Consider the following 23889-nt stretch of genomic DNA (forward strand, 5'->3'; position numbering starts at 1 on the left):
TGCAACATCGGCTTTTTAAACCAATTCAAAAATGTTTAGTCTCTGATATAGTAGGTATTAAAAATTGGATATTAACAAGAATTTTTTTTTTTATTTTTTATCTGTTTTCTCTTGTAATTACATATGGTCTATAGTTAAAAAGTGATTGTGATAGTGGTGAGAAGTTTGTTTTTATTTTTTATAAACTTATTACATATAATAATTGCACATGTTACCATTAAAAGTAGATAATCAAATTCGTAAAAATATATGTATAAACAAATATAAATGCATCCGTTTCCAATAATTAAGCGTCATTAATAAATATCGTTGAAATTTAACGTCGTCGAGTTTCAATAATTTACTAAATCTTTTATGGCCGCTAGGCAACGATATTTGTCAGGCAAGTAAAATGTTTCAAAGACATGTGGAAATGGCGTATCCCAGCCGGCAACGCGTTTTACAGGTGCCTCCAAGTGCAAAAAGCATTTCTCTTGTATGGAAGCTGCTAACTCAGCACCAAAGCCTTGAGTTAGAGGCGCTTCGTGAGCCACAATAACGCGACCGGTTTTCTTTACGGACTGAAAAAGGAAAAAATATCTTTATGCGAGAGATGCGATGCAATTGTTTACTTACATTATACACTGTATCACGGTCCCACGGCATAATAGATACTAAATCAATTACTTCGCAATCTATTTGATGTTCTTTCTTAGCAATTTCTGCCACCTTGAGTATATTATAAAAATATTATATCCAATAGTTTTATAATTTTGTTTACATTTTTTTATTACCTCTAAGAGTACGTGCACCTGTGTACCCCAACCAATCAGAGTGACATCTTTCCCTTTACGCAATATGTCTGCTTTGCCCAATTCTGACACGTAATCATCAGTAGGTACCTCCTCAACAGCAGCTCGATAAAGTGTTTTCGGTTCAAATACAATACACGGGTTAGGATCTCGTATACAAGCTAGAAGTAACCCTTTAGCCTTCACTGGTCCTCTAGGTACTACAATTTTTAGTCCTGGTGTATGTGCAAAGTATGCTTCGGGACTTTGAGAATGATAAAGAGCACCATGACCTACAGCTCCGCATGGTGCTCGAAATGTCAGAGAACCACAATCAAACAGGCCACCGCTGCGATAGCGATATTTAGCCGCTTCATTGACAATCTGATCAAATGCAGGGAAAATATAGTCAGCAAATTGTATTTCCGCAATAGCTGTGGATCCAACATTAGCAACACCAATGGCGAATCCAGCTATTCCTTGCTCGGTCAGTGGAGTATTAAAAACGCGATCTTTTCCATACTTGTCACGTAGGTTAACTGAACATCGGAAGACACCGCCAAAGCCTACATCTTCGCCGAAAAGTATTGCTGTTGGATCTTTTGCAAGTACCAAATCCATAGCATTGTTGATTGCTTGAACCATATTCATTTTTTCAGTAACATTACCAGTGGAAATAACTTCTTTTGGTGACTTGTCAGGATAATAAGTAAAATGAGAACGACACCATGGCACTGTAGTACGAGATTTCAGTGTGTTCAATAATGGCCAAAACGATTTCTTCATATTGCTAAAAAACTTATGTTTATGTATTATGTTGCAAAAAACTTTGGCTTTGGCGATATGCTTAATGTTATCTATCTGAGGTTATGTAAGCGAGCGATCGTTTCCAACGATCATATGTTCGCAATTGTTGCCAAGTTTTGTGAAACGTGAACTTAATAAAAAAAATCAAAAACAGAATTCAATATATATTATTAGGAAAAGGGATAAAGATAATTAAAAAAATATATATTTTTATTAAGTAATATACTTTATTTATTTATTAAAAGTTAAATATTCTTGCCTTACTGCACAATACAACAAAATTAAGTAATATTATACACTCATGAATGTGTTCATTACACGAGTTGTTTCTAAAAATTGAAATACAGAGTAATTGATGTCCACATTTTACGTTAACGCAACGTTTTATATACTTGTTGTGACATACTTATGTTATGCACTGGGTTGTGCTTCTTTTCTAAATAAATTGATTGAATGATGTTTGTTTACGTTTTGTGATTGAGGCCATATGTCAATCAATACAAAAATTTGAAAATACCTAAAAGTTTTTCTAGAGCGCGTATTTACACTTTACATTAATTTATATTTCGGTGAAGGGACTTTATATAAGCTATATTTTTTTATTTATTTGAGATGAATGTTAATACAGATGAAAGCAAAGATTTAGATATCACTTTAGAAGATGGTGCCTGGCTGGATTCTTTCGACAAGTTATTGGAGCCAAGACCGTTCGTATATAAAATTATAAAACGTGTGGTACAAATAATAACTTTGGCATTTTTGACCTTCTAGTGCATTGCGGGAGTTAAATATTTTAAAAAAAGAGGTGCATGCATCATTTAATCGAGACTCTAGTGTTGAAAATAGCATAAGTAGTAAGGGAAATGAATCGTCGCTTTTGAAACCTTCGCAGGAGTGGCCAAACGATTTAAACGAAGATATACAAAGCAAATCCAATTCAATTTCTACTCCCCTGGTGCATCGTGGGCTTAAAGTGGATCCATTTAAATGCTCATTATCACCAATTGGTGCCTGGCGACTTTTATATTTTGATAAGGGTAAAAATATTAACAAGGACGGTATGTGTTTCGCAAATCAAAAAAAGCGTTTAAATTGTACACCTTTAACACCTAGTATACAAATTGTTGGTATGTTATTGTATACACATTAATAAAAAACGTTGAATAATTAATTTGATTTATTATAGAATGCGACGAACCAGTTAAAAAGACTGCTTTCAATGCAATTCAATCTCAAGACTCAACTCCAGCATTGAATAGACAAACAAATCGGTTCCAACATGTAACGAGGACTAGAAATACCAGGCACGTTTGTTTTGAGTCAACAAATAGCAAAACAACTCAAAATTTAAAGGAAAAGTCAGAAAACGTTGTGACAAATGAGAAAGATGATGGCAAAGGAGACGTGCGAGTTCCTAGTCTCACTTTGCAGCCCGGAAAGTGGCGAAAATCAATTAGTGCTTGGCGACGCAAACAAGGTATTTCATAAGTGCAAACCAAAAATGTAAAATTTGAAATAATATTTTAAAATATAGTCGAAAAACACCCAAATAATTTGGCAGGACGACAATCAGATAAACGCAACAGTTCTGTGGAATTTATTGGTTTCGTTGGTACGATTGTTGGTAAAAGAAAATCTATCTTTTTAAAACCTGAGCGCATTTCGGAAAATGTGTTAAGAATAAGCACACCTGAAAATCATGAGGTATGGGAGCGCCGAGTTTTGGATCGCTGCAATCAAAGATTTCCTCTACCATTTGAAGAGCTGTATTCTGCAGATAAATTAACAAATTGTATGAAAATTGGTGAAGGTGCTTATGGTGAGGTATTTTTGAATACAACGAGTAAGCGAAGAATGCCAGATGCGAACAGCACGGTTATGAAAGTTATACCGATTGAAGGGGACATTGATGTCAATGGAGAGAAACAGAAAACATTTGAACAAATATTGCCAGAGGTGGTGATTTCAGTAGAATTGGCAAACTTGCGGACAGATGTAAATTCAGCAAATTTTACGTGCGGATTTGTAAATGTCAGAAAGGTTAGATATTTTGTTGTAACTATGTATGAAACTGTATTTATATAATATATATATTTTATTAGGTCGCTTGTGTTAAAGGCCAGTATCCTCAACATTTTATAAAGCTTTGGGAAATTTTTGACAAAGACAAAGGCTCCGAAAACGATCATCCCGATATATTTGATGACTCACAAATTTATATAGTACTGGAATTGGAGTTTTGCGGTCGGGATTTAGAAAGTTTCCAATTTCAAAATGCCGAGCAAACGTATGGTGCACTCCTTCAGGTACATCTAGTATATACATATATTTTGCTATTACCCCATGGCGCTCAATATCATCAATACATTTACTTACGCTATTTTACTGTTATAAAAATGTATTTGTAGATTGTTTTAACATTAGCAGTAGCAGAACAAGCATTTCAGTTTGAACATCGTGATTTACATTGGGGAAATATATTATTATTGAGCACAAATGTAAAAGAGTTAAAATTTACTTTGGACAAACATACATATTCCGTGCCCACAAAAGGTGTTAAAGCTACAATAATCGATTATACGCTCTCGCGTATGTCTTTTGATAACTGTTGTCACTATAATGACATTTCCTCTGATGAAGATCTTTTTACCGCTTCCGGAGACTACCAATTCGATATTTATCGCATGATGCGGGATGTCTTAGGGTACGTTTTACAATTTTTGTTATTATTTTAGTTTCAATTGATATGCTTTCATTACAGCAATAACTGGGAATCTTTTGAACCACGCACAAATATATTTTGGATATCATACATAATTACAAAAATGATTGACGGTGTTAAATATAAAAACATCCGTAGCAAGGCACACTCTACATATTTTTCAAAGCTCAATAATCTCATTGGCATTGTGATGAATTTTAATAGCGCTATCGAATTTTCTAAATATTTAATGGATTCACAAGTTTAGCATATTTTATATTAGTACTTATTTTTTATATTTGACAATGGAATTTTTATTTTTTAATTACTGCGCGCGAACGCAATTTTAAATATGAATGTTTGCATGACAATTATAATTTATTGATTCTCAAGTTGATGATAGCTTAATAATAGCACAGATTCGATTTTACGACTAATTTATAATTTATTTTGACTGACACTTTATGACTTTATTATGCCGTAATCTGAAACTAGCTTGTTGTTTCTTGTTTTTAAATTTTAATTTTATTTTTGTTTTATACACCTTTTGAAAGCCTGTAATATATTTCTTCGAGATTTTTCATTTCAAACCCAAAAATAAATGCAAGGACAAAAGCTCTTTAATTATATTAAATATTTCCCATTGTTCTAATACTTGTCGTAATGTATTTTCTGTATGTGCAAATATTTTTTTAGTTGGTTTAAGAGACGATGTAATTGCAATAAAATAAATACATATTTGTCATTGCTTAAGAAAACAGTTTTTTTTAATTTTTTCCTTATTAAAATACTTTCTAAGCTGTCAACTATAGAAAGCAATTTGAAATTACCACGAAAATGATTCATGTAATTGGATGGCATTGTTGTAGAGCCTAAAAATTCTGACAAATATTGAAAATCAAAAAACGAAACTTTTCCTATATACATACATACATATGAAGCTGCTAGTAAGCTTTTGATCTGGCAGAGAATGTGGGTCTTATGCAGAATGTTTTGTTTCCCGGGAATTAGACAGAAGAATTTCAGAAAGCTCCGGAACTGCCAAATGTCACTTGGAACCACCATGCCTTCGCAACTGTTATTGCCTGACATTCTGTTTCTGCTCTGACTAGTAGAAAACCACGATATTTTATATGAGAAATGTCAGTTTTGTATGTGTCCCGATTTCTGCTAGTCCTATAACATAGACATAATTTTTACATGCAGTCTGCGTTGTTGCCATTATCCAGACCCTGCTTGGGGGAAAGCAATATGTTTATTGTCATCAAAATCACTCAACGGTAGGTTTAGGAGACGAACTTCTTCGACGGGTTTGGACTGTTCCCGTGAGAGTCGGGTGTACGTAATTGGAATGGACCCGAATCTTTTCCGAATCAAGCACTGTCAATCCGGCATTTATACAAATTAAAACAACAACACGAGTTGCAAAAAGGTGATTGGTGTCATACGGGGACTTATTGCTTGCAGGATCAACGAAGGTGTTAATAGCTCCACTGTGAATGGCGTTCAGTGGCTGTTGAAAATTGGTAGCGTCCGAAATGTGGTCGGTGTATTGTTCAAGTGCGTCGACGAGTTAGAAGAATGTTCTCCTGATATTCCTAGCCATTTCTACTTCAAACAGGTGACTTGAAGGATGGTTTCTGCGAAAAATGAAAGAATATTTGGTTTAAAATGGATTAGTAACGAAACACTCCTTCACATAACAGTTAAGTGACAAATCGGTTAGAGAGAAATACATATATTTTTTGAGAAAAGTAGGTGAAATCGGTTATTCCGTTACCGATGCTTATACTGAATATATTCATTTCGTTTAATCACATTGATTTAAATTATGATATATGTAAAGCATGATAATTCGAAATTTGGTACACATGTTACTTGGTAAGTAGGTTGGTTTTTCAGAGAGCCAGAACCGGACCATTGCTATGCCTACACAAAAAATAATTTTTTTCTAATGTAAAAAATGAAATATTTTATAGAATTTTTATTGTTACAAACATACACTATTAACAAAGAAATAACGAAATTTTTGGAAAAAAATATTTTAAACTCGGCCATTGGAAAGCCATTTCCGGTGATCCCACGAAAAAAGATGCGCCCGCGTTGGTAGGATAACTTCTTACAGGATCATCTAAAGTGAAAAAATACGTGTTTTAATTAAAACCTTAACTTAGAACTTGTACAAAGGAAAAAAACTGAAAATTGACAGACAGTTTTACAAAAAAATTTAAATTTCAGTGAAAATTTCGCGAAATTTTTCTTTCAAATAGTTCTAAACAAAAAAATCCTTCGTCCAAGTCTTTAGTAATTGTATCTGAAGGATCTGAGTAAAATTTCATGGAGATCTGTTGAGTAGTTCTCGAGAAATCTTGCTAACCCACCTCAAAAAAACAGTTTCGAGATAAACGCATTTAAAGACGGCGCAGGTAGCCAAACTAGCCTCGTGCGCACAAGTTCTCAAGGCTGTATCTTCGAAACTATTATACGAATCAATTTGAAAATCAAGGACAATAAATAGAGGTATTGTAGTTTTTTTGAGTTTTCGCTGTAAAGACGTCTAACTATAGTGAAATCCTGCCCACTCTCCGTATAACGGTTATGTTGAAAAGTAGTAAATGTTCTATAACTCAATATATATACTAGTCAGAGACAAGATGTGGACGTGGTGCCTCCCACCATTAGTCGAATTCCTATACCTCAGGCACTACACTTGACCAATTTGATGCACAACATTATTTCAACATTCACATGTTACATTGTGACAATTGGCGAAATCGTGCTGCAATGATATCGATATGAATATTTTTCTTTACAGAATATAAATCAAGCAATAATTAGATTATTGCATTAAAACCTTGCACAAACAGTACACCTAAAGTATGCCCTATACCTTATCAAGTAACCAGATATCGAATATGTAGATCTCAGTGCCTATAACTGTTTTTGCCGAAAATATCGGTAACACTTTGCGTAAAATCGGGCTAAACTTCATCTATGTAGCCACCTTGTTTATACCTAATTTAAAGATTTTTGAACTTTCGGTTAACTTTATACCATTTTATTCATCAATTTGTGCGTTATCTTAATGAAATTGAGAGAATGCTCTTTCTAATAACAGTACACCCTTGTGCCTAAAATGAATAAAACCGGGCACAGGCCTTATATACTTAACGTAAGGTTTTTCAAAAATCTGATTGACTTTGTACCTAAAAGTATATCAGTCAATGTGTGAGTTATCTTAATTAAAGAGCGAGTATTTCTATAATAATTGTCTATCATTGTGCCGACGGTTATGATCGTGTGAATTTTTCGGCTTTTCAGTTGTCCTTGTATAGAAAGTTTTGTGAACTCCTTCCTCGACCTTCCTTACTTGTTGTAATTAATTGTAATAACTTTCTTAATTTTTGATAATTTATCATCATATGAAATATACATACATATGTACGTAAGTAGTATGTTGATAAGTAAGAGATGCTTAATCTTACGAATCTTTGTCATTATTGCATATTTCCATTATGATTCAACGCACTTTTCATTTTTGTCAAGGCAAAAGCTTTTTTACATTTTCACACAGACACTCACTCTCTTGCTCTCTGTCGCTCACGGACTCTCGCAGCTTTGCACATCCTGAGCTTTACATTCTAACGCGACGTTTTAGTCGCCGCGAAGGATACCTGGTATCCGCCGTCGCTCGCTTTGACACATATTCATAGCAGTGGAAACTGTTTTGCTGCTTTGTTGTAAATATTAAGAAGAAAACGCAGATGAAATTGCATTTATAAAATGTGCTAAACGTTTTAAATACTTTAACACATAAAGTCTATATCATTTTCGTAGTAAATACAGTTATACATACATATATACACACATATGTGTATTGTATATTAGTTATACAAATGTTAGAAAAAATGGAAATTAATTCTATAATATAAAAGTGTGGAAGATTACAAATGCGTTAGTCAAGTGTTTCACACACGATTAGCTACGTGAAACAATGAAAATAATTTAAATAAAAGTAAAAAGTGAACTTCAAATTCCTAACATCATACGTTGTACAAAATCGATATCTCGCTAAATCTCGGAAGTGCGTTTTGGACACGTTGAAGCCCAGCGAAGCGGGGAGTGGCAGAGTACTGCATTTATTCAGCTCGTGTGTGTGTTGTTTGTGCGTTTCATTGAGTTTCCAGTTATTATTATGTTTATAAATTTCAAATGAAGTATGAAATATAGGATATGCAGCATAATGCGGAAATCTAGTTGATTGTGTGAATGCCTTGAGCCAATTTAACGGAAGTGAAAAAAATATATGTATAAATATAACTAAGATGGTCTTTACGGCCTGAAACTTAACTACGGTGTGCTGATTCTGTGTACGTAAATTTCCAAAAGTGAAGAAATTAAATCAACCGCAGATAACTTAAAGTTTAAGGTAAGCAAATGTATGGTTTATGTATATGTAATATAAAATTGCATATAGTATTTATAACTGTTTCATTCAGGCGTGACAATGAACAGTATGAATTTTTGTGCATCAACACACAAGTCCAAAGAAATGCGTCCACATGCATATATGGTATACGATTGAGTTGGCAAAGTTTCTATAATACAAATGTGCCATGTAGTTTACACATATTTATTCACATATATATAAACACATATGTATGGTATATGTCTTTATATTGTTATGATCATAATATTTCGCAGGCGTAACAAAGACCCAAACTGTCCACTTTAGAATTAAACAGCAGCACCAAGTTGGGGGTAAATGATTCATAATGTTTTTGTTGTTATGTTGAAAGGTTGACATTTTCATTTTCGGAATGTATAGCGAGTGTATATACATATATGTGTATATATAAATGTGTTTGTGTGAATAAGTTAATGTTGGGCTTATAGTGCATTCGAAACAATGAAAAGTTCACCATTCTTCTTCACTCCACACATGCAACTGGTTAAATTAAACCGGTGATGTTTTAGTTTTTGCAAAACACTGCTAGCTGACACAAGGCACAAATTATCTTGTAGGAATCAAAAAAAATATAATAATAAGTAAGAAAGCCTAACTTCGGGTGCAACCGAACATTTTATACTCTTGCAACTAGCAAAAATCAACGCTAGGGAAAATATCATGCCAAAAATAATGGGTTTCATTGAGGTACTTTACATACAATCATCAATCATATGCAGCAATGTCAGCAGATGTTCGAAAATCCTAGTAATAGGTATATGGGGGTAGCTCAAGTTTTCGCCCAATTATATCTTTTTTAGGCACAAGGTGTATCATTATGAGTAAAACATGTTATTTTTGTTGAGATAACTCAAATATTGGGCGGTATATCCAGCATAAAGTCACCTGAAAATTCGAAAATCTTTATGTTAGTTAGAAGTATTGAACCGATTCAACCCATTTTTGATACACAGAAATACTCTTGTCAGGAAAAGTTTCTGTCAGAATTTCAATTGTACAAGTATATCTCACATATTGACCGATATTTTCTGTCAAAAGTCAATTATAGATACTAGGGTATACATATTCGGTACCCCGATTGAACAGTGTGGTTTCATTTGGACAATTTTTGGTTATAAGGTGGCATACTTTGAAGGAATTATTAGTCCAAAGTTTTACCCCGTTATATCAATTGCTTACTGATTTATGTACTGGAAAGTAAAATATTCAAACTGAATCAAAATTGTGTTATATTGAAAGTAGGCGTGGCAGTAGTCCGATTTCGCCCATTTTCACTCTATGATATAAGAATATTAAACGAATGTCTCGTATTTACTCTAAATCGGTCCATTGGGTCCTCTAAAGAGTGGTAGGTGCCACCCCTTTGTACAATTTTCATACCATCTCGAAAGCAAAATTTAATGTTTTTGGCATAATTAGTTATTGATTTATTGCGCTTCTAGTAGTTTTGAACAGTATCGTTATAAATAGTGAGCGGGGTCATCTTCCTATCATTATCCATTTTCGCACTGTCGGTAGGAGTTATTATAATATTTGCGCTTAGCGCTCACTTTTTCAAAATGTTTTGCCTACAGGTCGCCCTTGCTACAGCGATCCCCTGTTACAGTTTTATATCTTAATTTATTGCTTAGTTATGGCAATTTATAGCTTTTCGGTTAATGTGAACTCGAATTTTTTGTTTGCATTAAGGAACCCATATGCCAAGTTTCATCAAGATATCTCATTTTTTACTCAAGTTACAGCTTGCACAGATGAACAGACAGTCAGCAACCCGGATTTCAACTTGTCTCGTCATCCTAATCATTTAAATATGTATGTATATATATATAACCCTATATACAACCGTTAGGTGAACAAACAAAACTATTATAATCTGTAGCAACAGGTTGCAAGAGTATAAAAACGTTAACTTTGGATGCAGTGAACCTACATATAATACCCTTCACAAATCAGAACTTGATTCTGATCGAACAGTTTGTATGGCACCCTTTTACCAGTTTACGTAAACGAATATGGCTAAATAGTCTCAGCTCATCACGCTTATCAGCGTATATAAACTTTATAGAGTCTTAGACGTTTCCTTAGGAACTTCGTGATAAACTTAATACATATACGCTCTTCGTGGTATAAATATGCGAAATTGGTCCATATCTTCTCCTAATTCACATATACCGAAGAGTATGGGCGGCAGTTCGTGCCTAATTAGTTAAAATTGGATGCGGCGGCGACAGAGGTTTGAGCCACCACCTGCACTTTCAATAGACTGTCTGCTAATACAAGTATAATCATGAACTATTGTCACGTTATAGCCGATCAAGAATAACCGACGTATAACTACGAGTACGTTTAAATTCGTTGAACTAATTTTGGACGGATGTCTCCGAGGGAGAAAAGTATACAACACCCAAGCGCTCTTTACTTTCACTGAGTGTTTTCCCATCGTAAAATAAGAATCTAATTACTGACCAGTACGAGTATTATTTTCTTTCTTAATTTTTCTATAATTTGCCAATAGTTCTGCCAACATACGCGGCCAAAAGAAAAGTAGCGATAAAACAAAAATTTGGTTGAAAATTTTTCATTTATTCCTCCTTATGCCGAGTATGAGGATTTCAGTTCTTTCTTTTGACCGATTTATCAGAATATTAATGTTTTCTTAAGGATAAGGGGGTTTAGGCCTAACATCAGAGAAATAGAAGATAGTTTAATCAATTTCGAAATAATTCAAAGATAGAGAATGAAAAACTTTAATAGCTAAAAAAGACTTTTTCGAGTCAAATTTTCTTCAGCGGTGAGGCCTATTTCTGACTCAATAAAGAAGTAAAATTGTCGTTTTTGGACGAAGAGCAACCTGAAGAGATTTAAGAGTTGAAGTTGAAGCTCATGATCACGGCGACATCGCATCAACCAATGGATTTATTGCGAGGACACTTCAGTGAGCTGATAATTACACGTTTTGGGCTGGTCGATTGGCCTCCAAGATAGTTTAATATTACACCGTTAGACTATTTCCTGTAAAGTCTAAATCATACCTGGATAATCTCGCTTAGATTCAGGCCTTGAAGCAAAACTTCACGCGTATCAATCGCTAGTTACCAGTCGAAATGCTCGAACGAGTCATCGAAAATTTAACTCAACGAATGGACCATCTGATACGTAGCCGCGAACATTATTTGAAAGGATGATAATCTTAAAAAAAGAAATATCAAAGAAAGTCATTCCCCACTAAACTTGAAGTTTCTGTGTTTTTTCTTTAAAAAAGTAGGAAACCTCGACTTTTTTTTCCTTGCTATCATCTAATTATATGACTGCCAAATGGTCCCCAAGGTGTATTTGTATTTAATGTTAGAGTTTTTAATTGATATCTTTGTAAAATTTCAATATTTGAATTATTAGCAGTGCTGTTGTTTTTCAACTTTCAAAATATTTACAGTTACTTTTGCCTTCTTTTTCTTCGTAGCGAAATGCATTCTGTGGGTATCCATTCGGCTATGGCAATAAAACGCCAACGTAAACGACGTGATGAACAGAAACGTGCGCGAGAAAGACGTTACAGTACGCAGAGTTCCGAAAGTGGAGAAACATTTCATTCGCCAAGTGGTTCCTTTCGACGTAAATTTCATCATGCACATAGCGTTGCTAAGCCTGGACCAGGCATGTTGGACAGCCAGGTAAATAAATGATTGAAATACATTTGTAAAGGGTGATAAATGAACTTAAAAGAGCTTTTCTAGGTTGTCACCAGCATCGGTATGCTGCACATTGGTATCGTATTTATAGTATTTGGTGTATTCTTATGCGGTGCTGGTATTATACCAGATGAAACTATGTCCTGGAATGTGTTCAGTAAGTACCAAAAAGTATAATATAAAAAGAAGAAATAACACTAACCACGATTGCATTGCTAAATACCCTTTACAGGTGCAATTCTGTATCTTACATATATAATAAAATCTGGACACGTTATGGGCCATAGTTAGAATCCAAGAGAAAACGTTTTGCTAATGATCCCTGGCAGTGTTGTTTGATATAAACAACCTACAAGTCGAATTAAAGTTACTTAATAAGGAGCAAGTAAGAAAGGGCTTGGTTCGGGTACAACCGAACATTTTATACTCCTGCAACTTGCAAAAATCAAAGCCAAGGAAATACCTTAAGATGTAGAATGTCAACCTGACGGTCGGAATCTAAGCAAATTTATATGTGTATACATAGTATACTCTATATAACTCATACACTGACCGACAAATTCGGCATAAGATTTGTTAGAAAACCGAAACCTCATAAATATACGTGGTATAGGGGTAATATCGACACGAACTTATCTATCTATTAACTTATTAACTATTATCATGACACATACTAAAAATGGTTCCGTGGGTTTCATTAGGTACTTTACATACAATCATCAATCACATGGAGCAAAGTAAGCGGATGCTCAAAAATTCTGGTAATAGTTATATTGGGGGTAGGTCAAGTTTTCGCAATTGTATCTATTTTCAAAGATATACTATTATGAGTAAAACATGTTCTGTAACTTTCGTTGAGATAACTCAAATATTGGCACTTGGAAGTTCGAAAATCTTCATATTATATCATGGGGGCTTATAGAAGTATTGAAATGATTCAACCCGTTTTCGATACACAGAGGTACTATTATCAGTAAAGGATTCTAACTGAATTTCAATTGTATATCTCACACATTGCCCGTTGTTTTCTGGCAAAAGTCAACTATAGATACTGGGGTTCATATACTTGGTACTTAGCGGCTTGAACAGATTTGGTTGGATTTGGACAATTTTTGGTCATAAAGTGGCATACTTTAAAAGAATTCTTACAATTTTATCCCGTTATATTAATTACTTCTTTATTTATGTACTGGAAAGTGAAAGAATCAAATGGAATTTAAAATTGTTTTATATGGGAAGTAGGCGTGGTTGTAATTCGATTTCATCCATTTTCACACTGTGATATAGGAATATGAGAAAAATACTACACACTATATTTAGTCGAAATCGGTCAGTGAGGTCCCAAAATATGTGATTTAACAATAGAGTAGGCAGTGCCACGCCCATTGCTCAATTTTCGCATCGGCTTCCATAAAACCTTCTCGAAGGAAAAATTCAATGTCTCTGGCGTAATTAGTTATTGGTTTATTGTGCTTTTCTCGCTTTGAACAGTACCGTTATACGAGTATAAGTAGTGACCGGGGTCAACTTCCTATCATCCTTCATTTTCACATTGTCGGTAGGAGTTCCTATTATAATTGTGCTGGGTGAAGTTAGTTATTGCAGCTTTAGAAGCTTAGGAGATACATATGTACATTAAACTTATTACTGGACGCGGTCACGCTCACTTTTTTTGCACACCGGAGCTCCTTGCTACTGCAATCTCCTGTGCCATTTAGTGTTTAGTAGTTGCATTTTATAGGTTTTGGATTAATTGCGATTTGTGGGCGTGGCAGTGGTCCGAATCCGCATATCAAGTCTCACCAAGATTTCTCAATTTCAAGTTACAGCTTGCACAGACGGACGAAGTTAAGACAGTCACCAGGATCTCAACTTTTCTGTTTATCCTGATCACTTATGTATAAATAACCCTTAATCTATCTCGCTTAGGTTAAGGTGATACATCCAACCGTTTGGTGAACAAAACTATTAAACTCTGTACCAACAGGTTGCAAGAGCATAAAAAGATTTCTATGAAAATATTTATTTGGACATTGATTGATTAGATTAAATGGCCTCTATATCGTATATAATGGTCCGATATCGGCGGTTTCGACGAAAGACCATCTTCTTGGAAAGAAAATGATGCAAAATTTCGATCGATATCTTTTAACTAAGAGGCAGACGAATATGGCTAAAGTTTTATTTCCAAAACATCACCAGTGCTTGATACTACAAATGAGAGGTGGATGTTGCTGATGTAATGAAGTCAAGAGATTGCTATACGCTAAATTTGGTTCAAAATAGTTTTGTGGTGCCAAGCCCATAGGCCTACTTTTATACTCATTGACTGCGGCTGCCCACTGTGGACATTTTACTTTTGATAATTATCGCAATTCTTGTAGTTTTTAATATTAAGCCTTGTAGGGGAGGTACCCGTGGTCATTATACTATTAGACCCCTTTTCCCACTGTATGAAGAAATTATGTTGCGTTTTCGTTAATTTTGTTTGCTAAAGATGTAGCGATGAACTTATTCCGATTTTGCTTTCCTGATATTTTTTTACTTTATTTGCTAACTTGCTTACCGTTCCAAAGGTCCCGGAATCGTATGTGGTCTTTAAATTTTCGAGAGCACCTGAGCCCGCAATATATAAAATACATAATAATTACTGATTAAATCCATGCTTTCTTTTCGCCACCAAATTTGAAATTCACTTTGGTAATATCAAAAATTAATATAAATATAACTGATATATTTTTTCTAGGTAGCAGCTCGGCATGGTGGAATGAAGTTACTTGCACTGGGCTTTTCTCGCTTGGATTGGGACTATTTTTACTTGTACTGAATTGCTTGATTAGCCGCAAGGAAGAAGAAGATCTCGAAGATTATGTGCAACGACAACTAACTAGATCACGATCTGGTCATCGTCTGGAACGTGATGTCGAAACTGGTGTGCTAACTACACGCCACGCACGGAAAGCAGTAGCTTTACAAAAGAACATGCGCAATGGAACTGCCACGGACGTAGCACTTGTGAACAGCGCATCGGCGGAAGAAGTAGCAAATGGTCCGTTATCAGGGCGTAACTGTTAGTCTACTAGTCTATTGATGTTATACAAAAATTCAAATAATTATAACGCCATATTTATTATTTTTATTATTTTTTGCTGACAGGTTTAGCCAACACCGGTGATATAGTGCTCGAGAAAATCGTGGAGGAAGATAATACGTATATTAATGATCGTAGCGCTGGCATATCTCCGATAGATATTGAGAACGATACCAAGCAATTGCTGAGAAGAGAATCATTAAATGAAACAATCAATATAACACGAATATAAAACGTAATGATGCATCTACACTTTAATACTTGTAAACAAAAATATGGAATATTTTACTATTTATTATAAAGACTTTTATTTAAACTTAAGCCTTTAAACTATAAGTGAAGTATTTAAATTAAAAAAAAAAAATACAAAATATATGTATTTAAAATAGTTTAACAAAAATCCCATGTGACCATATTTTTTAACAAATGTCTTTTATAAGTATTTTCGTATTTGCATGTATACTTAATTAATATGTAAAACTTAAACCATAAGAAATATACACACAAAAATATGAGTATCGATTTGTCGTGCATATGCCTAAACAAATAATGGTTTAATTTACTTTAATTATAATGAATAGCAGTATAGTAGATTATACATTCACACTTCTATATATTAAACCAAAAAGAACTTCTCGAACAACTTTAAATTATGTACTAAAGGAATACACACACTGCACTTTGAAATTCATATGACTTTAAGCAAACACAATTTATTAAATGCCGAATTATATTAAAATAGCACAACAAAGCAAATTTGCAAAACGATACACACATACACACATATACATACATATGTAAATGTATAAAATATCATTGATGCGTAAACGTAATCATACGAACCGTAAATAGTTTCAACACTTATCATGTATAAACTTGCTAAAACTGGAAATATTATAATTAAATGGAAGTTACGATTTATTACAAATAGGCAAAGCAGTAAAAAATAATAATTGCACAATTCAAACTCATGTGAAAAGACTTTTAAGTATATACTAAATATATATGTATAAAATTAATAAAAAAAAAAATTAAAAAATAATCCAATATAGCTCTAACTAAACTATATCTAACGCATAAACTATGCCATATACAGACATACATGTATATATTTTATAACGCTCTAGTTAAAACTCAAATATGTATATAATATACCAACTAGATCTACAAATATTTTCGCATTATTTATCAACAGCCTTAGTGCTTTAGCATCATTCGTCATTAAGCGATTGCCTAACTGATAATATTTAATTATACATTATACGCAACATTTATATGCATATTATTTTTTAAACTGTAATATAATTTAAGTTTATAAATTTTCTTTATTTCTTAAGCATAATTAGTCTGTAATCTTTTGGAGAACATACTAGTTGTAGAGGTTAGTTGAGATATACGCACTGACACATATATTATAACTTTAATTAATCCTTTAATTAGATATTATTATAAATGCTAATATTGCATTTAACTTTGTAATTTATATTATATAAAAATATATTTCATTTACTAAAAATATTAAAATGTTAATTATTTTCACTTTATACCGTTATGCTTTTCCCGAGATTCGCTGTCTTTGCTGTGTTTTCTAACTGATATCGACCTGTAAAAGTTTCGAATACTATTTTAATTATTAACATTTATAACTGCTAGACATCAAAGAATATAACTGAAACAAACTTTAATGAAACAAGATCTGAAAAGCATAAAATTATGATTTAGTGTGAACTTACTACTCTGCTATTATTATTTGAAATCAGATCAGAGAATAAATCATCCTATAGTTTTTTATAGCAAAAATATATTTAGAATTTTTTTTCTAATTTTTAAGCTTTTTTTGCCAAGGGGCGGCCCGGCCCATATAGCCCAGTTAGGCTATTGCCAATGGCGAGAGAGTTTTAGGACGGCATTTTTTATATATTATATATATAATATTCTTTACATATTTTATTTATTTATTTATCAGCAAATTTTTATTTTAAAACAATTGAATTTTCCAAATTAAAGGCACACACGTATTTAACTAATAAACTTATTTCTTATACGATCAATTATTATCTTTTTAAATAATTAAGTTAAACCTTTAGAATATGATTATTTTTGTTAAATAAAATGACTTGAATCATTTTTAAAATTTATAAATTTTGTTGCTAAGACAAGCATTTACCACACTAAATTGTCTCGGACCGGCCCTGTTTATTGCAAAGCTAAGTAAAAATAAAGTTTGAAGCCATTTAACCATAAATAAAAATTGTAAACACTGCCCAGAGCCAATAAAAACGCGACATTTCTTCAGAATTTTAATTTACATACATACATATGTATGTATGAATGTTGCTTTCAAAATTTATTTAGTGCAAATATCTTTCTGCAGCAGCTTCGTTTGCTATACAAATAATACTTTTTGGGTTTTGAGAAACTGTCATTCTTGCTTTACGTCACATATGTATGTATAATCCGTTTCTACTATCTTTCGTTAAAAATTTTTAATATGGGCGAAAAAAGAAAGAAGCTATACGAGAAATTGATTTTGATCGTTCAGTATGTATGGCAGAAAATTATACCGTTGCCTTTGGCAATAATCCATGACAAATTTCAAAAAAAGATATCCAAGAATGATAGAATAGTATTCGAAATAAAATAATATTTTATCATTCTTGATGACATCTCGTTAAATAAAAAATCAACACAGTTTTGATGTCGACGCCATTAAAAGCTATTACAATGACTACAATAACCAAAAAAACTAGTTTCTTAGAAAGGCTATTTTTTCAATATATGAATTAACAAATGAACTACCTTTTTTTTTAGAAATATTTATTAGCTACTTGAATCTGTGAATTAGACAATGAACGATAATCCCCCCTTCCTCTCCTAATATTATCAAGTGTGATTGCTGATGTTAATATTTTACTTAACAAAATGCTTTTCGTTTTGAAAAAAGATGATAACTTGTACCACTATATTGATAAAAGAAAAACTTGTTGCAAAAAACTTCACTATAAAATAAAACAATCAACAAAAAAGTTATAACAGCCTTTTTATTTAAATTTAAGTCTTAAAGTAATAAGTAAAATGTTTAAATTGAATTATGCGATAGCTCGTGAAATATCCAATATTAGTATATTTTAATAACATGTTTTTATAACTATTTTCATATATCCTTATAGATCCTAACAAAAAAAATCAAGTAAACATCACTAAAATAATTATTAAATGATGTGAGACATAAAATCGCCATTGGTACTACATACATATAAAAAATGTAAACTTGTACTACATACATACCATACATACTACATGCATACGTACATAACATTTTCTTAAATATGCTAAAGAAAAAAAAACAATAATACCGCACTTTGCCAGTAGGTACGCAAGTTTATAATATTATTTCTCAATTTAAATAATATTTATAGAATGTCAACGTGAGAGTAAAATAAGTTTAATTGTAAAAAAGGTTATCTTCAATACTCCTAAGGTATTTATATACAAATCGCAAATCGAAAATATATTTAACACTCAATGTGCGACATAATTGCTGCAAAAATTTAAATATTACCTAAATTTTCTTCGAAATTTATTTTAATATAGTTAAGCCAGCAAAAAATATTTGCACAATTTAAAATCATGTGAAAAGACTTTTTTTAAATAAAGCTATATGCATAATGAACAATTAAACTTTATTTATGTCTACTGAATGTCTTTTGTAAACTTCGTGAAATTTATCATAAAATCGTAAAAAATATGACATTACCACTCAAATAATGCTGAAACTAAATACATAACAAGGATGCTATATAACAAGCGTTAAGACTGAATCACATAAAACTTTCTTGGCTCCGTTTTAAAGCAAAGATTATGTCAGAAAGAATGCTTTGCTTTCCATGCTTTTATTATAATAAGTTCTCTTGGCTCTTCGCCGCCCTGATGTGAACAAACCTATTCAACAGAATACACTCGGCGCAAGAAAACCCACGCACTTTACCGAGGCGCACACTACATTCACTTATTCCTATTTCACTGGCCATTTGACTTTGGGATAATTAATTCTTATATTGAGCAATGATTTCTGCTTTCTTATTTATTGACGATACCATATTCAGCTTTGCTTATTTTTAAAACTGACTCAAAAGAAAATACCGCAAGTACTGATATAAACTCGTGCAAAGACTAACGGCTTCAGAAATAACGGTAAACTAATGTAGTTACATAACAAAGAGGTGAAACAAGGAAACAGTGTAGGGGTATTCTCTTGCTCTTGCAAAACCCGGTGCACGGTGCAAGCATTGCAAATTTACAACGGCACAACAACAAACACACGCAGAAAAATATTTGCAAGGGCTGTGAAATATGTCAGACCAAAACCCGTGTATATTAGCGTGCAATGTCACGCAAAAATAAAATTGCAACCCTGTTGTAGTTGCCATTTTACATAAAGACATATTACGTCGTTAAATTGTTAAGAAATGTAAATTTTAATTAGATTTTATAATTTCTATTTAAATTATAAAGTTTTGTTACAGTTTTTTTGTTAAAAATGTATGCAGAAAGTGCGCCAATTCACAATAGCCATGCACAATAGTCATTTACAATAAATTGACTGAATCTGTCGCTCATATATCACTAGATTTTGCAATGGGTGCTCTCGTGCCCTTGTATATTTCGGTGTAGTATTTTTGCAATCTGCAATCTTGCAAGAGCAAGAGAATACCCCTTGTATTTTGAGTGATTTTGTATTTTGTGTCAAAAGTTGTAAGTGATTCAACCATAAGCGTATGCAAAACTTTGAATGTTGAGTAGAAAACATATTAGGGGTATTCTCTTGCTCTTGCAAAACCCGGTGCACGGTGCAAGCATTGCAAATTTACAACGGCACAACAACAAACACACGCAGAAAAATATTTGCAAGGGCTGTGAAATATGTCAGACCAAAACCCATGTATATTAGCGTGCAATGTCACGCAAAAATAAAATTGCAACCCTGTTGTAGTTGCCATTTTACATAAAGGCACATTACGTCGTTAAATTGTTGAGAAAGGTAAATTTTAAATAGATTTTATAATTTCTATTTAAATTATAAAGTTTTGTTACAGTTTTTTTTGTTAAAAATGTATGCAGAAAGTGCGCCAATTCACAATAGCCATGCACAATAGTCATTTACAATAAATTGACTGAATCTGTCGCTCATACATCTCTAGATTTTGCAATGGGTGCTCTCGTGCCCTTGTATATTCGGTGTAGTATTTTTGCAATCTGCAATCTTGCAAGAGCAAGAGAATACCCCTATTGTCACGTAAAAGCAAAATTCAAATTTTGGTTCTATATTTGGTACTTTTCATATTGGGTGATGCTATGTTTCTTAAACAAAAATATAGAAGTATGATTACTCAACCGAAATTAGAACACGATTATTTTCTATTTTCATGAGCGAATGAAAAAATAAGATATTATGACTAAAAAGGAACCTTTTAATCGCTTCCATTTGCATTATTTAAATACATTTAAACAAGTTGAATTTTTCATACTTTTTAAGAAATGTTACAAAAATCACTTTTTAACGTGCTGCCAAAATCAAGCTTTTCAACTTCAGCATTGCCGCCGCGTTTATTTAGGTATGCGTCATACAAAATCTATGAACAAGAGGATTTTTTTTACAGTAATTTGTCGCTGCTGCTTTTATTTAGAGGCGACAGTTACTTAGGCTAATACGTATCCGTCAGTCTGGTATAAGAAAAGTATTTGTAAATTGTATATGGGTTTAGTCACGTAGTCTCAATTCGAAGGAAACGAAACAATATTTACCCTCGCCTACTTCACGAATGGCAAATACGCTCTATTAATAAATGAATAAAGTTTCTGAAACAGACTGGGTATTTTATTTACGGATGGTTGAACATGTCATATTAGTTAGTTGCGTGGACGCAAGGGATTTAAAAAGTGAGGATCTTGTAGGCGATCCACAAACGAAATTTCTTGATTTGCTTGACAATTCATATTTCGTCAACAAAAGTAGCCTTTGCTTTCCGTTCTACTCGATAATAGGAAATGGCGAATGTTGCTTGGCAAAGCGCAAGAGATGTGAGTTTCTTGAAATTTCTTTTTGCTGCGTTTTGTTTCGATCTGAAGGTATTCATACAGAAGCATACATTGAACTTTTCTCACAGAGCATATGTCTGAAATAAAATGAAGAAAAAGTTGTATGTGAATCAGCTATTAATGTACCAACTGTAAAAGTGGTAATGCCAGATCAATAAATCAGTGTGTGTTAATGTAGTATTTATACCTTCTATTCGGTACAAAAAAGGAATTGAAGAAAAGTTTTGGATATAAATCGATAATTTCGAACATATATTTTTATTCGATTTAATGATTTTTATCGAAACCATTTATTTCATATTTCATTATTGTACACGTCACGAACGACTTATTAAGTGCTAAGTCTGGCAACGCTGCTGTTAGTTGACAGCTCACAGGTGCCCTTTCTTCGCTTAATTTGCAAATAAAAATACTGTACATATATTGCATTTGTAATGATTGCACTGGAATAAAAATTATAATAATAATTATAGCACATGAACGACTACAAAGGATTTTAAAATTTCATTACTCAGTTTACACATCTACACATAAGTTGGCAGTATGACGAGCCAAGTGAATGAAGCGAACCATCAAAACAGTGAAATAAAAATCGATCAACCACAGGAATTGTGTTTTGAAAAATGTAGCTATTTTAATATACTTAGTTGGGATATACATAATTAATAATTCTTACATTTTAGGTCCAGAAAGTGGTGAAGAACAACAAAAACGTTTGGAAATCGAACGTTTATTGATAGAGCACAATGGAAATATTCCACTTTTAAAGCTGCAGGAGATTGCACGTTCCGACCATGGATTAGTAAATGATGAGTTGCGACGATTGCTTTGGCCACAATTGGCCGGTGTTGATATATCCTCTTTAGAACCTGCGCCCAGTCTACAAGATTTACAAACACATCCAGAATACCAACAAGTGGTGCTTGATGTCAATAGGTCGCTTAAGCGTTTTCCGCCCGGCATTCCATATGAGCAACGTATTGCATTACAAGACCAATTGACTGTTTTAATATTGCGTGTCATAAAGAAATACCCGAATTTACGATATTATCAAGGATATCACGATGTAGCTGTTACATTTTTGTTAGTCGTTGGTGAAGAGGTAGCATTTGCGGTTATGGAGGAATTATCGACCAACCATTTTTCGGAATGTATGCAAGAAACAATGGATGCCACTCAAAAACGTTTGATGTTTATATGGCCGCTGGTAGATTTAGAAAATTCGCATTTGTTTCAATTTCTACAACAATCTGCAGTTGGAACACTTTTTGCATTGCCTTGGTATTTGACGTGGTTTGGACACAGTTTAAATTCATATAAAGATGTAGTGCGTCTATATGACTATTTTTTGGCCTCACCAATTTATATGCCAATATTTGTGACTGCTGCTATTATATTGTATCGAGCTGAAGACATACTAAAGGTTGACTGTGACATGGCCTCAGTACACTGTCTTTTATCTAGGGTAAATGCGTACAATAATTCAAAATATAGTATATTTTATGCTATAAACTTTTAAATTCATATGTTTTTAGCTTCCCGATGATCTGCCCTTTGAAGAACTTTTAAATACTGCTAGTTTATTATATGATAAATATTCACTGACAGTAATTGAAAAATATGTCGAGGAACTGGTGCGAAAAGAGTAAGTTTTCTCAATATAATTAGAAATTAACCTTAAAATTAAAAAAAAATATATTTTATAGAAAACTGCAAAGACAATTGGAAGAGAAGCGAATCCAAGAGCGAAGGAAACAACTTGCTCGTAATGCCCGTGCTGGTAACAATAACTTGGCACGTTGGCTTCCACAAATGCTCACACCGAAATCAATGATCGTGACAACAGCTTTCTCCATTTTGGTTGGCATTTGTGCATACTACTATAAAAATCAGTATCTCTCTGCCGGGGTTAGTTGAGTAAGCATATATATGCAGCCTAGCCAAAATCATGCGCTACGGCATGCAACAGCACCTCTTTGGAATTGGATGATCGGCTTTTCATTTTGCTAAATATATGATTAATAAAATATAATATTCTAAAAAGGTTTACAATTCGTAATCGAGGTTAAAGTTACGTTCACTACCTTATAAGTTTTTTATTGCTCCTTCCAAGGTGGTATTTAAGGATTTATTTTTTTTTTTTTGTTTTATTGTAGCTAATTTTTGTATGTTGATAAGAATATTGTTATGAATAAAATTTGTTGTCGTAGAATGGCTTATAAATTATAAATAATATAAGTACTCTTTAGCATAATACAAGTAAT

General features: G+C 33.0%; 4 protein-coding genes across 5 annotated transcripts; 3 read left to right on the plus strand and 1 right to left on the minus strand.

Moving 5' to 3' along the window:
- Window positions 1-151: 151 nt before the first annotated feature.
- On the minus strand, window positions 152-1662 carry LOC105233366 (2-oxoisovalerate dehydrogenase subunit beta, mitochondrial). The gene is made up of 3 exons (XM_011215436.4): window positions 774-1662; window positions 616-708; window positions 152-560 (listed from the first exon to the last, which is right to left on the minus strand). Exons 1-3 carry the CDS (start codon window positions 1554-1556, stop codon window positions 333-335), a joined length of 1104 nt encoding a protein of 367 aa, XP_011213738.2. The 5' UTR covers window positions 1557-1662; the 3' UTR covers window positions 152-332.
- A 398-nt stretch (window positions 1663-2060) lies between these two features.
- On the plus strand, window positions 2061-5025 carry LOC105233368 (serine/threonine-protein kinase haspin homolog). 2 transcript variants are annotated; one of them, XM_011215441.4, is made up of 7 exons: window positions 2061-2284; window positions 2349-2704; window positions 2764-3054; window positions 3139-3617; window positions 3680-3883; window positions 3986-4281; window positions 4339-5025. In XM_011215441.4, exons 1-7 carry the CDS (start codon window positions 2190-2192, stop codon window positions 4544-4546), a joined length of 1929 nt encoding a protein of 642 aa, XP_011213743.2. In that variant the 5' UTR covers window positions 2061-2189; the 3' UTR covers window positions 4547-5025. The 2 variants fall into 2 exon arrangements, with proteins under 2 accessions (XP_011213743.2, XP_011213742.2); XM_011215440.4 differs by having other exon boundaries at window positions 2062-2284; window positions 3112-3617; window positions 4339-5024.
- A 3635-nt stretch (window positions 5026-8660) lies between these two features.
- On the plus strand, window positions 8661-18778 carry LOC105233369 (uncharacterized; the record flags this gene model as incomplete). The annotated part of the gene is given in 5 exon segments (XM_011215442.4): window positions 8661-8707; window positions 12207-12417; window positions 12481-12592; window positions 15182-15505; window positions 15592-18778. Coding segments are annotated over 4 exon segments (810 nt in total). The 3' UTR covers window positions 15759-18778.
- A 3201-nt stretch (window positions 18779-21979) lies between these two features.
- Window positions 21980-23834, plus strand: LOC105233371 (TBC1 domain family member 20). The gene is made up of 4 exons (XM_049446866.1): window positions 21980-22250; window positions 22309-23090; window positions 23161-23270; window positions 23332-23834. The coding sequence occupies exons 1-4, from the start codon at window positions 22169-22171 to the stop codon at window positions 23540-23542; spliced, it is 1185 nt and encodes a 394-aa protein (XP_049302823.1). The 5' UTR covers window positions 21980-22168; the 3' UTR covers window positions 23543-23834.
- The last annotated feature ends 55 nt before the right edge of the window (window positions 23835-23889 follow it).

Source organism: Bactrocera dorsalis, chromosome 1 (genome assembly GCF_023373825.1).
Source record: "Bactrocera dorsalis isolate Fly_Bdor chromosome 1, ASM2337382v1, whole genome shotgun sequence".
NCBI classification, from domain to species: Eukaryota; Metazoa; Arthropoda; class Insecta; order Diptera; family Tephritidae; genus Bactrocera; species Bactrocera dorsalis.